The sequence below is a fragment of the Schistocerca americana genome, chromosome 5, assembly GCF_021461395.2.
Source record: "Schistocerca americana isolate TAMUIC-IGC-003095 chromosome 5, iqSchAmer2.1, whole genome shotgun sequence".
Classification (NCBI taxonomy): domain Eukaryota; kingdom Metazoa; phylum Arthropoda; class Insecta; order Orthoptera; family Acrididae; genus Schistocerca; species Schistocerca americana.
The window spans coordinates 441,877,673-441,894,151 of NC_060123.1; the positions used below are offsets into that span (position 1 = coordinate 441,877,673).

The 16,479-nt window shown below is 40.1% G+C and overlaps 1 protein-coding gene across 1 annotated transcript in view; it reads left to right on the forward strand.

The window, feature by feature from the left end:
• Positions 1-16,479, forward strand: part of LOC124615295 (COP9 signalosome complex subunit 2) — a 95,989-nt gene that overhangs the window by 34,000 nt on the left and 45,510 nt on the right. Inside the window, exons 4-6 of the mRNA XM_047143081.1 lie at positions 3,617-3,784; positions 13,789-13,963; positions 14,338-14,476. Coding sequence (XP_046999037.1) covers positions 3,617-3,784; positions 13,789-13,963; positions 14,338-14,476 — 482 coding nt within the window. The remainder of the gene's footprint in view (positions 1-3,616; positions 3,785-13,788; positions 13,964-14,337; positions 14,477-16,479) is intronic.

Consider the following 16,479-nt stretch of genomic DNA (forward strand, 5'->3'; position numbering starts at 1 on the left):
CAGTCATATGCTCAGAACTTTGGTTTTTACTCAAATATGTAGGACAAATACCGGGAAGGTCTGACAAGGTACATTGAACATAAAGCGGACATCAGTTATCTCACCAAAGCCTACTTTAAGTTTCAAGAACCAGTATGAAGTGAAGAATCTAGGATTGTATAACAGCCCTGTATGTATTGCTCCTGTACTTGTAGGGTGAAGAGATTATTAGTGCAAGTACAGTGCATACAGAAACATTTCAGCACTTTCTCCCTGTGCTCGATACATGAATGGTATGGGAAGAAATCATATTGTGTTGTACTATGGGAAGCACCCTCTGCCACACACTTAAATTTGGTTTGCTGAATATGGATATAGATGTAAAAGGAAAAAGAAAATTGACTTGAAAAAGTTCTAAAGTTCTGATATTACAATTAGAGAGAATGGCTTGCCAGCACTTACTTTCAGGGGGCATATTCCAAGTAGTGCTAACATACACATTTGGAAGGAAGGAAGGAAGGAAGGGGGGGGGGGGGGGGGAGGGACACTGTACCTAGCTTTTGGAACTGTTAGCTCCTTTCTCAGGGAAGAAGGGACAGATTGGTGAAGGTGGGAAGGACGAGCAAGTCACTCAGATTGATGTTGGGAGGAGCCCACCTGTTGATAGGGCACTTGTTTATTCACTCAGCAGTTATGGCCATTAGTTTTTATTAGACTCCAAATAATTTTTTTTTCCCCTCCAGAATGTCAGAAATTGTAAGAGTCTTAGTAAAGTCTCTGAATTAGATGTTGATAATAAAATAAATTTAAAAAATGAAATTTGCGTAATGAAAGAATTTGAGCAATTATAAATTGGAAGAGGGGGGGGGGGGGGTTACTTAAGACACACCAAAAAATGAATGATGTAACAAAATATCCAAATGCCACAATTCTGTAGGAGTACAGTGGCTTGCTGATTACAGATGTAACAAGTTATTCCTTGATTGAAAGACAGAAAATATCAGGAAGGTATTACTTTGTATTGAATTGCTAATTTTGGGCATGTAAACTGTAAATAAGAGCAATGTCACAATGCATCAGTTTATTATCTCTCAGCTATGTGGTTACCGTTGATTTAATTTGTAAATAGATTTTTAATAATACTCTTCATATTCTTCACCATTTGATGGTATGTTCTTTTCCAGAGCACAAAACAAAATGAATAGAGATTTTTGAACAGCAGCTTTTTTATTTGATGTGTAACTGCATTGAGGGATTTGATGCCAGCTGTGAAAAAGAACATCTTCTTATATTGTAAGCTATACTGCAGACAGTAGTTTAAATTCAATATAAGTTATGGTAGAAGATGATTTTCTCTTGTTATTTGAAATTTTAAAGGTGGAAGAAACTTATATCTCCTCTAATGCAAAAGTAAATCCAAATAAAAGGGCACAAATATATTATGGTGTTGTATACATACATTTTTTTTACACCATATTTTTCTTTCCCTTTTGTAACAGCTATCTATTGTTGTTGTCTTTGGTCTACACCCAGTTGAGAGTGTATTTTACTTTGAGCATGCATTCAGTTTCACATTTGGCATTAAAGATAGACGTTAACCTCTATATATAGGAATTGTTGACTATTGGATTGACTTAATATTCTCTCTCTCGCTCTCTCTCTCACACACACACACACACACACACACACACACACACACACACACACACACCTCATATCATGTTATTAGATGTGGAACTCTTAAGTTCCATCAGTCAGTCATTATAACTTGGGTGTGAAAATACCATGAGCGAAATTGTATTTGAAGTGATAGCTTTCAATTCTGTCGATGGTCTGCATCTTGATATTAGAATTCTGTAGCTGAATGTTATAAATTATTATTAATTTTTCAGTCTAATGTATAATTTAATTTACTTTCAAAGAAAGAATGATTTCAAAATTGCGTGGTTGATCATGTTTCATTATGTTGGTGCAGTCTGAATTTTCAAATGCTAGGTGCGTTTTCAACTGTTACTTATGTACCGGGTGATCAAAAAGTCAGTATAAATTTGAAAACTTAATAAACCACGGAATAATGTAGATAGAGAGGTAAAAATTGACACACATGCTTCGAATGACATGGGGTTTTATTAGAACAAAAAAGAAAAAAAGGTTCACAAAATGTCCGATAGATGGCACTGGACAGCAAAATGTCAGTGACTGCGCATGACAATCATGTATAAAAAAGGAGCTGTAATGAGAGAGAATCAGATGCGCTAGCAGTCGCAGCATGTTGACGTTACCTGAAAAGGCGCTTTTCGTGAAGCTATATTATCAGAGTGGGGAATGTGCTAGTTCAGCATTACAATCCTATCGCCATAGGAAGGGGATTCAAACGAGTAAAGGTCCGTTGACAAATGCAGCTGTGGCGAGAACGATTTCGGAGTTGGAAGCCGCGGGTTGTTTAGGTGATAGACCCCGTAGTGGCTGACCGAGCACAAGGCGTAATGCTGCTGAGACAGTTCAGGAAGAAATGGAGATTGTAGCGGGTTCGTATATGCATGGGGAAGTCAGTGCTCATGCAGTCGCACGTCGCACTGGCATTGCATACACTACTGTTTGGTTGGCACTGAGGCGTACCCTCCAATGCTATCCGTACAAAATCCATCGGCATCATGAACTGTTACCTGGCGATTTAGTGAAGCGGAGGGCATTTGCGGTGTGGGCGTTTCAAAAGATGGTGGAAGATGATGATTGGTTGAGTAACGTGTTGTGGACCGACAAAGCTCATTTCATGCTTTGAGGGTCTGTCAACGCCCACAACTGCAGAATTTGGGCTACCGAAAATCCTATAACTGTCGTGGAAACTCCATTGCATGACGAGAAAGTCACGGTATGAGTTGGATTTACCACATCTACCGTTATCGGGCCTTTTTTCTTCGAGGAAATGCGTGATTCTGGTTTTGTAACTGCTACTGTGACGGGTGAGAGGTACGCCGATATGTTACAGAATCGCATCATCCCCAGCCTGGCTGATAAACACCTGCTGGAACATACGATGTTTATGCAGGATGGCGCTCCACCCCATATTGCTAGATGCGTGAAACATCTCTTGCTCGTGTCGTGTGGTGGTGATTGTGTGCTCAGCCGCCACTTCCGTCATGCTTGGCCTCCCAGGTCCCCAGACCTCAGTCCGTGCGATTATTGGCTTTGGGGTTACCTGAAGTCGCAAGTGTATCGTGATCGACCGACATCTCTAGGGATGCTGAAAGACAACATCCGACACCAATGCCTCACCATAATTCCAGACATGCTTTACAGTGCTGTTCACAACATTATTCCTCAACTATAGCTATTGTTGAGGAATGATGGTGGACATATTGAGCATTTCCTGTAAAGAACATCATCTTTGCTTTGTTATGCTAATTATTGCTATTCTTATCAGATGAAGCGCCATCTGTCGGACATTTTTTGAACTTTTGTATTTTTTTGGTTCTAATAAAACCCCATGTCATTCCAAACATGTGTGTCAATTTGTACCTTTCTATCTACATTATTCTGTGATTTATTCAGTTTTCAAATTTATACTGACATTTTGATCACCCGGTATTTTAAAGAAATAATTTTTAATTGTACCAAATATTGGCTTTGTTGTTAGATGGAATTGCTACAAGACTTCTATGAGACAACTTTGGATGCCCTGAAAGATGCCAAGAATGACAGGCTCTGGTTCAAGACAAACACAAAGCTGGGAAAACTCTACTTCGATCGTTCAGACTTCAACAAACTTGCCAAAATACTAAAGCAGCTGCATCAATCTTGTCAGGTAACAGAGTAGTCTTGTTAAGTCTCATCCTTTCTACCTTTTTATAAAGTGATATTGTTATGAAATCATATCTTAGAGTACGATTAAGCAGGTAATGTGGTAAATCCAACACAAAAGTATCTCATTAATGCAAATAAACACAAACTTTGGTATGGTAAAGTGACATTTAAGCAGCAGAAGTGTCTATGATGTTGTACACTGTCTTGAAATTAGGGAAAAAGTCTGCTTTGTGGGTGACTGTAGGCAGAAATTGGAGGAGAGGTAGGTGTGTGTGTGTGTGTGTGTGTGTGTGTGTGTGTGTGTGTGTGTGTGTGTGTGTGTGTGTGTGTCACAAGCAGTTATTTTGTGGCGATGGGACAAATATATTCATGAGCCAGAACATTATCACCACCGCCTACCGCAATATTTAATGCTGCCTTAGAGCATTGCGGCACATGATGCGATACACAAAGTCTATAGGCAGAGCATAGAGGAAGATAGAACAGTTCTAGCGACAAAATGTGCCATTTATGGGGAAATGCAGGGCAGGTTGTTATGACCTGTTGCCTGAGAATGAGCATTTTGGAAAGGGTGAAGGTGGTTGGCTATCCACTTGATACTGTCGTCAGTATCTGTGGAAAGTGCTTGAAGGTAGGTGAGACCATGAGTAGGGGACAAAGTGCTGGATGTCCACACCTCATCAGAGATGGTGGATCATAGGACTGCCTGCTCTGTAAAGCTGGATAGTAAGCAGTCTGTGGCAGATCAGATGACAGAGCACAGTGCTGGAGCAAGCAGAAGAGTTTTCAAGTACACTGTTCAGCACACATTGTTGAGGCCTATGATCACCGGAAACATGTCACCTGTTCAGATGAATTGTAATCCTCGTTTCACCACGTTGATGCTCGTGTCAAGCTCCAGTGTCATCCAGGCAAATGGCTGCTGAAAATGTGCACTGCGCTGTGAACACAGGACACAGGCCAGTAGAGGCAATATTATGCTGTGGAGGACATTCGCCTCGGCTTGAATAGGACCTGTGATAATAATTGAAGGCATCATGACAGCTGTGGACTAAGTGAACATTGTTGCAAATGACTTACATCCCTTCTTACTTGATGTCTTCCCCAACAGCAGTGGTATCTTCCAGCAGTGCTGGGCAGGAGTGTTTGCATACTTCGTTGAAGTCGATAGCTGTGCAGGCAGTAGCATAGCTACTGGGAGGGTCACCCAAGTCGGACAGGTCTTGACTGAGGAGTCGGACAAAGTGTGTCCCACAACATAGGGCAGGGAGGCACTAGAGGTGTAGTGAAGCCAGCTTCCCTAGAGGAGTAAATGACATACAAATACTGGTACTCCATGTTGGGGTCGGGCATGGGGCTAATAATCCCATACTGGGAAAAAAAAATTATGTAAATTCAATAGAAGCTTCAGAAACTGGAAGGAAAACATGGATCAAGAGCTCGGGAAAGGAAACAGATAAACGATCTGACAGTAGCGTCATGGAGTGTGAGAACAATGCTTCAGCCTGTAAAAATGAAAGAAATAGCCAATGAAATTTAAGTATTATGTTGTAGGGCTACAGGAAATAAGATGGAAAGGAAATGGCCATATAGATAAACCTGAGTACTCATTGGTATATAGTGGACCAGAAAAAAGAATAGGCCAACTTGGAACAGGGTTCATAATAACTAGGGAATTTGGTAAAAGCAGGGTAAAATTTGAACCCATAAATGAAAGCATGTGCAAACTCGGACCAAGAGGGAAATTTAGGAATATAGCAATAGTGAATGCACATGCACCAACAGAGGAAAAAGTGGCTATAATTAAAGAACAGTTCTACGAAGATTTGAGAAAAGTATGCTGAGCAGTACCTAAATATGACCTGAGATTTTAATGCAAAAATAGGGAGGAATGAACATCCAAATGGAGTTTCTGGAAAATATTCACTACATGAAGAAAACAGTGAAAATGGAGACTTACTATGCCAATACGCAGCAAGGAATATTATGATAAAAGTACGTGCTTCCCACACAAAAGGATCCATCTGGGTACTTGTAAGTGTGCAGTGAATGGAGTAGTCAATCAGATTGACCATATTTTAGTGACTGCATGCCACTTCATGTCAGTTATGGATGTATGGAGGTGCAGAGGACCAAACTGTGAGTTGGACCACTTTGTGATAAAATCAGTCTCGAGAGAGAAACTGTCATTAACAAATGGCAACAGAACTTGAAAGAAAATGAAACAATATACTGACAAACTGAGGATTCCTGATGAAGTAAAAAAAAAAAAATAATAATAATAGAAAGTAACACTAAGCAGAAAGTTGAGCAGTGAAGAGACTGCAGTAGTAGACGATGAAAGGTGGAGCAGGATTGACAAATCCATTATAGATACTGCAGAAGAAATAATAGGCATAAGAAGGAACAGAAGAACCCAGAAATGGTTTGAAGAAGATTGCAGGTCAACTACAGAGGAAAAGAACAGGGCAAGAACAAAAGTACTACAGAGAGAAACCAGATGACATGTGGAACAATATAGAGAATTAAGAAGAAGAGCTAACAGACCATGCAAGAGAAAGAAAAGAGAGTGGACTAAGGAGAAATTTCAAGAACTAGAAGAGTTAAAGGAACAGAGTGAAATAAGGAAGTTCTATCGTGCTGTAGGAAAATAAAGAACAAACTCCAGCCAAAAATAAAGGCATGTTCCAGTAAAGACGGGAAAATAAGGGGGGAAGAACGGGTAGTGGGAAGATGGGCAGAGTACGAAGTGTGGCTAGAAAAAAACCGGACTAGTACTGGTGAAACAATAAAATGAATGCAATAAGGCTGAAAGTCACGTGGCCTGTCACGTGACTCTCGCTCCGCCTACTGCTCGAGTTTCATCTGCCTCCTGCACTCAGTCTGCCCGTGGCGTCTGTTTTAAGTAGTTGACGTTTTGTCTGTGCGTTGGAAAATGTTGAGTGTACAGAAAGAACAGCGTGTTAACATCAAATTTTGTTTCAAACTAGGAAAATCGGCAAGTGAAACGTTTGTAATGTTACAACAAGTGTACGGCGATGATTGTTTATCGCGAACACAAGTGTTTGAGTGGTTTAAACGATTTAAAGATGGCCGCGAAGACACCAGCGATGACACTCGCACTGGCAGACCATTGTCAGCAAAAACTGATGCAAACATTGAAAAAATCGGTAAACTTGTTCGACAAGATCGCCGTTTAACAATCAGAGCAGTGTCTGAGTTAACAGGAGTTGACAAGGAAAGTGTTAGGCAGATTCTTCATGAAAGTTTCAACATGAACAAAGTGTGTTCAAAAATGGTTCCAAAGTGTCTCACAATTGAACAGAAGGAACGCCGAAGAATGATTTGTTCTGACATCCTGGAAAACATTGAAAGTGATCCCACCTTCTTACAAAATGTTATTACTTGCGATGAATCGTGGTTTTTTACTTACGATTCCGAAACTAAACGCCAATTGACGCATTGGAAAACTCCTGGTTCTCCACGACAAAAAAAAGCACGAATGTCAAAATCGAAATTCAAGGCAATGATGATTGTTTTTTTTTTGACATCAAAGGGATTGTGCACATTGATTGGGTATCAGAGGGACAAACAGTGAATCAGCATTACTACATTAGCGTCCTGGCTACCCTACGTGAGCGAGTACGGAGAAAACGGAACGATTTGTGGAGAAAAAAGTCATGGATCCTTCACCAAGACAATGCCCCAGCTCACAGTGCGTTGTCAGTGAAGACGTTTTTGGCAAAACACAACGTTCCCATCTTAGATCATCCACCCTACTCACCTGATTTGGCCCCCTGTGACTTTTTTCTTTTCCCTAAAGTCAAGTCAGCTTTGAAAGGAACTAGATTTGAGACTGTTGAAGCAGTAAAAGAAAAAGCGACGGAAGTAATGTATGGACTTACCGAAAATGATCTGCAGCATTGCTATGAACAGTGGAAAATTCGTATGGAGCGGTGTAGAGACCAAGGAGGAGAGTACATTGAAGGAGATAACATGAAATTGTAAATAATTGTAAATAAATGTTTTTTCCAGCATCAGTCCGGTTTTTTTCTAGCTGCACCTCGTATTTCAAAAATACATAGCCTAGAAGACGAAGCGATAGCCGATGAGGAGGAAACACATGGAGCTGGAACTAGACAATGATGCCAATGAGGCAAGAAGGCCAACACTAAAAGACGTCTCCCAGGCTGTGCTCAAGACAAAAAACAATTGAGCCCCTGGGGAAGGAATTAATAAAAACTGATGGTGAGGCTATAATAAAGGAACTGTACACATTAATATCAGAGATATGGGAAGTAGAAGCCTTAAAAATTGGCCTCACAGTAAATGAAACAAAACAAAACAAAATATATAATAATGTCACAATTGGAGGCCAGAAGAACCCCTAAAGACCTATTCATCAATGGGAAATGCTTCAAAGAGTGTCCTCTTTTTATCTACTTGGGAGCCCTAATAACAAATGATAACATTATTGGACAGAGTATAAAGGTAAGAATACAAGCAGGAAACAGAGCTTCGTTTAGAAATGTGCAACTTTTCAGAAACAGCCTTGTTACAAGAAAAACAAAATTGCTACTATATTACTCCCTAGTCCGCCCAGTTATCGCATATGAATCAAAGGTATGGATGTTAACAGAATATGATAAAAATGTACTAGGAACCTCTGAGTGGAACATACTACACAAAATCTATAGTCCAATAATAGAGGAAGAAGGCTGGGGAATACACAACAATGCTGAATTACAAGTGTTAATACAAGGTAGGGGCATAGTAAAATTTGTGAAATTGCAGTGAATACGATGTCTGGGACACAGGGAGAGAATGGCAGAGAATAGAATTCTGAGGAAAATGATGGATGGTGTGATCCATTAAGCTAGATGAAAAGTGAGACCTACAATAAGATGGACTGACAATGTAATAATGGACCTCACCAGTATGGGAGTCCAGGGGTGTAAAAGAGCAGCAAACAACCAAGCAACCAAGAAACAGGGAGGAAGATCGTTGAAGCAAAGGCTCACCAAAAGCTGTAACACTACTGAAGAACAATAATTCTGACTTCTGGGGCTGTATCAGGCACCAGGTCCCCACTCCCACCACCATCACCACCCCTTAATTTATGGGAATTGCTTGATCTGTGCATACATGACACCTGACGCTACATGCACCTGGAAACCTTCAAGAACTCATTGAATCCATACTGTGCAGAAACGTTGGGTGGATGGACACACTGTTAAGCAGGTAGTCATAAGGCCTCTGAACAATATTTCATCATGCAACTACTTGACATCATCAGGTGGTGGTAGCTGCTGCTGTCACTGCTGTGAGGCATGACTGACGAGCTATGGAGCTATATTTGCAGGCTACAAGTTGCTATCACCCTGGGCAATGTGATACTGTCTTACGCTCTTTGGTGCACAGAGCACATGTGGTCACAGATGCTGACAGTCTACCTGGTGAGCTACAACACCTAACAATGATATTCTGACAGAATGGCTATTCCGATAAGGCAGATATGCTGTGCATTCCGTTGTAAGCAAATTCGAAGCAGGAATGTAAATGAAGATGTGGAGGCACCCACTGCAATAGTGTTCTTGCCCTATTTTGGCGGCATGTCAGAAAGAATAGTAAGAATCCTCAAAAGGCGTGACATAAAGTGTGTTTTCAGTCACCATCAGAATTGAGGAATTTATTGTGCTCAGTGAAAGATGACCTTTGCCTTAGGAAACGTGGTGTGTAGAAAATCACATGCCAATGTGGAAAATCTTATATTGGTCATACATGCTGAACTGTGCAAGAACATTGCGCTGAACACCAATGTCATACATGACTGGGCAACCTGATAACTCTGCAGTAGCAGAGCATTGCCTGGACATGGGACATCGTGTGCTGTATGAAGAGACTGAAATTTTATCCCCAGCGTCATCTTTCTGGGACTGTGTTCTTATGGAGGCCATGCATATCCATACGACGGACAGTCTTATCAATAGGGTTGCAGGTTTTCAACTAATCACCACCTGGAATCCAGCACTGGCTGCTGTTAAATCAAAACAGGGAAAATAAGACCTGATTCGTCATGTGATGCAACACATAACTGAGATTTAATTCAGCCTTTAACCATGGGAGGGTCCAGCAGCACAGTCATCGCCCATAGTGCACACGTGGGTGGCCTTTCTGCGGCTCCCAGCACGGGGGTACTAGGAGTGCTGCTTTCCCCCAACTATGAGCGGCTCGTCGCACACACTTATTCCCTTCTTCTGCCATGATAAATTTCACCACCATTGTGTGATTTTCATCAGTCGTGCCTTGCAGCAGTGACAGCAGCAGCTACCACCACCTGATGATGTCAAGCAGCTGCATCAATGAAATATTGAGTGAGTTTCACAATGCAATTCAGTGGCAAACCCGAGAAGTGTATTTGCAACAGATACATTGGGAAAGCATGAAACGTCACATAGAGTATTGCATTTTGTTTATATTACTATCAATTCAGGGTTGGCTGATGTTTGTGTGTAAGATACTGCAGTTCTTCAAAAGAAATGATATGCTAAGTCATTCTTTGATTCCATTTGGTGAACTGCAAGAAAGCACACATCTTCCCATGTTCTTGATGGGATAAGTAGTATGTTGATGTTTGCTACTGTTTGACACATCATTATTATAATATTATGACTTACCAAACGGGAAAGCGCTTTCCCGTTTGGTAAGTCACAGCACCTTTCTTAATATTTTTTTCCCATGTGGAATGTTTCTTTCTTTATATTTATAATATTATGAAGTAGTCTTGCATTCTGCAGCTGTGCATTGGCATCAGCTATTTGCAACACATGATAATTTTTGCCGGACTGAGACTTGGACCAAAATTTCCCACTTATCACAGTCGGTCACCTCTGATGATATGAGGGAAATCCAGGTTTGAGTCATGGTCTGGCATAAAATTCTGTGTATGCATGTCTAAAGGACATTGTAATGTAAAGGTGCGTACACTGTATAATTACAAACATTATAACCATCAACGATTACTATAATTCTATCAGATAAGAATGAAATAACAACAGTAGTGCCATTTTGGACTTTACATTGTTTTATTTGTGTCAAATCAGGAGGTGGTTACAACCAACCAAAAGCAATATTGTGTATATTACAGTGAAGTGACAAAAAGTCATGGGATATCTCCTAATATTGTGTATGACCTCCTTTTGCCCAGTGTAGTGCAGCAACTCAGCAAGTTGGTGGAAGTTGCGTGGAGAAATGTTAAGCCGTGCTGTCCCTGTAGCCATCCGAAACTGCGAAAGTGCTGTTGGTGCTGGATTTTGTGTACAAACTGACTCCTTGATTACATCCCATTTATGTTTGACGGGATTCATGTCTGGTGATCTGGGTGGCTGGATCATTTGTTCGAATTGTCCAGAATGTTCTTCAAACCAATTGTGAACAATTGTGGCTCAGTGATGTGGTGCACTGTCATCCATAAAAATTCCATTGTTGTTCCTTCAATAGCTGCAGATGGTCTCACAGTAGCCAAACATAACAGTTTCTAGTCTGATTGGTTCAGTTGAACCAGTGAACCCAGTCCATTCCATATAAATGCAGCCCACACCATTATGGAGCCACCAACAGCTTGCACACTGCTTGTTGACAACTTGGGTCCACGGCTTTGTATGCCTGCACTACATTCGAACCCTACCATCAGCTCTTACCAACTGATATCGGGACTGATCTGAGAAGGGTACAGTTTTCCAGTTGTCTTGGGTCCACCCAATGTAGTCACGAACATTGTTGCACCATTAGTGAAGGAACTTGTGTCGGTTGTCTGCTGCCATAGCCCATTAATGACAAATTTTGCTGCACAATCCTATGGATATGTTCGTTGTACGTTTCATATAGATTTTCTGTAATTATTTTGTGCAGTGTTGCTAGTCTGTTAGCACTGACAACTCTACACAACCACCGTTGCTCTTGATCATTAAGTGAAGGCTTTCGGTCACTACATTCTCCGTGATGAGAGATAATGCCTGCAATTTGGTATGCTCAGCACACTATTGACACTGTGGTCCTCAGAATGTTGAATTCCCTAACAATATCCGAAGTAGAATGTCCCACACGTCTAGTTTCAACTACCATCCCACATTCAGATTCTGTAATTCCCGTCAAGTTGAAAACCTTTTCACATGAATCGCCTGAGTACAAATGACACCTCCGCCAAGGCACTGCCTTTTTATACCTTGTGTACGTAATACTACTGCCATCTGTATATAAGGTGTGTCCAAAAAGGCATGAAATACATTCTTTTTAAATATTTGTTGGCAATATATTTACAAAGCTTTAAAATTCTTCAAATTTGTTACATCTAATATTTTTTCCAGCATTTCACCCACGATGATAAGCCCCCTGGAGGGCCTCGACTGGAACCTCATTTAAGAGCATTGTAACAGCCTTTTGGATGCCCTGAGTGTGGTTTCAATCCTGGGGAACAGGAAGAAGTCTGGCAGAGAGAGATCAGGACTGTAGTGTGGCTGCAGCAGCGTTGGCATATTGTGCTTGACCATGTACTCGCAGGTGCACAGAGACGTGTGGCTGGGGAACTGTTGTGATGCAGCAGTCAGGTAGTGGCAGTGTCTTTTCGCACTCGGAGGACCCAATTCTTAATCTTTCCAGTACGCTGAAATAGTGCATCACACCATTGCTTTCAAAGAAGACATTCAGCATCATTCTCGCCTTGGATTTGCTCATCCTTGCCTTCTTGGGTTTTGGGGACTCTGGGGTGTGCAATCCTGAACTCGGACACTTCGTGTCCGGGTCACCACTAATAATGTTGTCCAAATAATTTGGTTCAATGTCCATACATTCTAACAGTTCACTCGTGATCAACATTCGATTGGCCTTTTATTCGTCTGACGGAATTTTCAGCAGTAGCGTGCTGCAGACCTTTCATTTGTGCAATGCCTCCATAACAGTACTGAGCACAGAATTCTTTGGAATGTTCAGTGTCAGCTAAAAACCAGACACTCAGTCAGCAGTTCAGAATTCGAAAATTAACAAATACAATTCACATTGTCTTCATTTTTGCTTGTTTGATGGTCTTCCAGAGTGAGGATCATCATTTACCCATTCCCGGCCATCCTTAAACTTCTTCACCTGCCTCGTAACTTGCACATAACTCATCAGACTCCCTGTAGGCCTGCTTTAACATTGCACGGGTCTCGGAAGGCTTTGTATCAAGCTTTGTGCAAAATTTGATCACCAAACATTGTTCGACTGAACCAACCTCTGCGTGTCGTGACAAGGTTGCGAAACAGAGGTGCACTTATTCAATGATGATGCTACTGGTGCTTGGAGCAGTTTGAGTTTTGATGTGATGTAAAGTTGGTCTGCTCCCCACTCAACCCACTCGACCAGAGTGCACAGTGATCAATAGTGTCATGGAAAAAAGAAATATTTTCTGATTTCTTGGACATGCCTTGTATGTACATATCACTGTATGGGGCTTTTGTCACCTCAGTGTATTATATTTGGATGTACTTTAATAAAAGAATTTGTAAATAGAGTGTGGATGTGGGAGTTAGATTGCAATGTACATTGCAATCTATCTTTATAAAGGATCATAGAGGTGCATTGATGTAGGTATTGTACCCTCTTCCCCTGAGAGTGAAAATGTCCATTGCAGTTAACAATAAAGATAAAATTATAAACATAATTGCAATCTTTTATCTGGAAAAAATACTCTGTATCACTTTATGAACACTTTTGCCGCAAATGATAATTTCTATCGTCATCTAAAATATTCATATTTGCTCCTAGAACTTGCAGTATGTTGCTCCAGTCTTTCAGATCTACCCAGAAATCATTTTCCACTGTGTCTTGAAATCAAAGAACTGAAATATGCATATAGAAAGAAGGTTTTTGCATAGAATTAGTGCAAGTGTAGCACATTGGAGCTCCCAGATGTAACAAATGAAAATCTACTGATGCGCACATTGAAAGAAAACATATGCCATTTTTCAGACAGATGAAGGTGAGGATGACTTGAAGAAGGGTACACAGCTCTTGGAAATTTATGCACTGGAAATTCAAATGTACACTGCCCAGAAGAATAACAAAAAACTAAAGACGTTGTATGAACAGTCATTGCACATAAAATCTGCCATTCCCCATCCACTGATCATGGGTGTCATAAGAGGTGGGTACATAATGTATTACTGGATATCACAGTCCAAACTTTTTTAATTTCTGGTTCTTTGCACATAGCTATCTAAACCCACAGTGCATGGTTGCACTGCTCCATTTTTGTAGCTCAGTATTGAAAGAATTGGAACCCATTCACTGCTCTACAAATAGTGTCATCAGTTTTGAAATTGAGATGCAGAATGTGATGCCTGTGATGTTTCTGGATTTTGATTCAATAGTTTTAATGTTTTGTATGTAAATTTAGCATAACAGTTAATTACACTGCAATTTACTGGTTTACTTATATTTTAAACAAATTCTGGAACAGTGTCATGTTTTACATATATGTTTATGTTTACAATATTAAAATATTTGCACTCATTTTAGAATGTGGGGGTAAAATGCATCTGAGAGAAGGAGAGTTTGAGAAAGCACACACAGACTTCTTTGAAGCTTTCAAGAATTATGATGAATCGGGCAGTCCACGTCGTACTACATGTCTAAAGTACTTAGTGCTAGCAAACATGTGAGTATACGGATATGTCTTAATTGATGTATCTAAATTTTCTCCAGTTGCATTTGTGAAAATAGTGAATGATAAATACTACCTACTTTGCCCATGAAACATGGTCTGAATAATGAAGCCATAGATTTTTATTTGCAAAACCATAATACTGCATCTGTGTTGCATCTTCTAGTAAATAACCATTCTGATTTTCTTCTTTACAGGTCTAATTTGTATAAATTTTTTTGTATATGGTCTCTGTAGTTGTGACAATTCATTGTCCTTACTCCTGAAAATTTTAACAATGTTAACAATAAATTTTTCCTGCTGTTGTGTAGGAATTTTGTCTGGTTGACATAGAGAATCAGTAATGTACAGTCCCTGAGCATATTAATATGGATTCTTGTTGCTAAAAGGAAGAAGAAAATTAAAGAAGACACAATTTTCTTTCTTCTCATCACCAGTGTGAGCTAGTTGTGTTAGGTATATGGTGGCAAGTATATCTGTCTTAACGAACTGTTTTCGTCCAAAATCGGATAGCTGGAAAAAGAACCCCCCTTAAACACAGTAGCCATACAAGATGTTGTCTTTTTTCCTCTTTTCGACACTTTCAACTCACCATTTGAGACATCTTGTTGTAATACGATATAATTGAGTGAGATCCAACACTGATTAGAGTTGAAAGTATTTGCCCCCAAGACAAATTTAATGAAACAGCAGACTTAAATACGATGTCAAAATCGGAGAAATTCCTCTAAGTATAACTTCAGGAGTTTTGGGGTGCTCTCATTCTAAGTTACACAGTTCTGTTCACAGGTACCAGCTAAAGTCTTAACACTAGGGCTGTATAAGTGGTCAAATATTGAAGTTTCATCTATGTGAAGTGATTCTTTTTCTTTGAAATTTTGCAACTCATACTAAGCTTCACGCTTCAATGGAGATTTCCCTGATGATATTAAGACCTTAACCTTACTCATTGGTATTATTTCTCACTACACTCCTAGAACTGTGACAGCAGTCATTCCGACAGCTTAACACAGGCTCGTCCAAACTGTGCCCCTGGGGCGCTAGCACCCGCGATCGCCCGCAGCCAGCGCCCCGGGCGAATTCGTATGTTGTCGCAGTAGGCGAACTGTGTCGCTTAGCTGGTCATTTAAATATTTTGAACATTTCACTCCAATGGGAAAATCACTATGTCGTTGATTTAGTGCTGACGATTCAAGCATTTAAAAAAAAAAAAAAAAAAAAAAAAAACTTATTTTGTGGGAAAAACAATTGCGCGAGAAGAATTGTGGACACTTTCCTGCACTAGACAGCGTTAAAGAAGATGTGGATTTTTCAGATTATGTTGCATTCATTTGCGAATTACAAGAACGGTTTGAAAACAGATTTTTTTAGATAAGTGAGCTTCAATCGGCCTTATATATATTTGTTCGTCCGTTTTCCCTTCGGCATAGGATGTCTCACAAGTGCTTCAACTAGAGCTGATTGACCTGCAGTGCGATATCCGCCTGAAGGACCGCTTTCTAATTTTGTAAAACTTTGGGTGACTTTTACAGCTGTCTTCCACGAGAGAAATATCCTCTTTTGCACAAGCACGCGGCCTAAGTTCTCTCAATGTTTGGTTCCACGTATATCTGTGAGCGCTTTTTCTCTCTTTTAAAGCTTACTAAAAGTAAGAACCGTTCATTACTTGGCGATAAAAATTTGACCAATTCTTTGAGGTTATCAGTCTCAGGGAATATTGCACCAAATATTGACAAAACAGTTTCCTCGAAAAAGAAAAAAGTGTAAAATGTTAATTATCTTCTTTAACAATGTTGACTGTAAGAATTAAAGAGCTTTATAACCTTAATTGTATTTTTAATAAGTTTTCAAACTTGGTCGGTTAAAATTATTACGTACAAAACAGCAAACTAAGGATCAGATTTCTAAACTCTGGAAGGGGATACAAAGAGATGTAGCCCGAAGTATAACAAAAAATATTTACTTGTAACTGCTAACAGTAAGAATGAGTCACTATA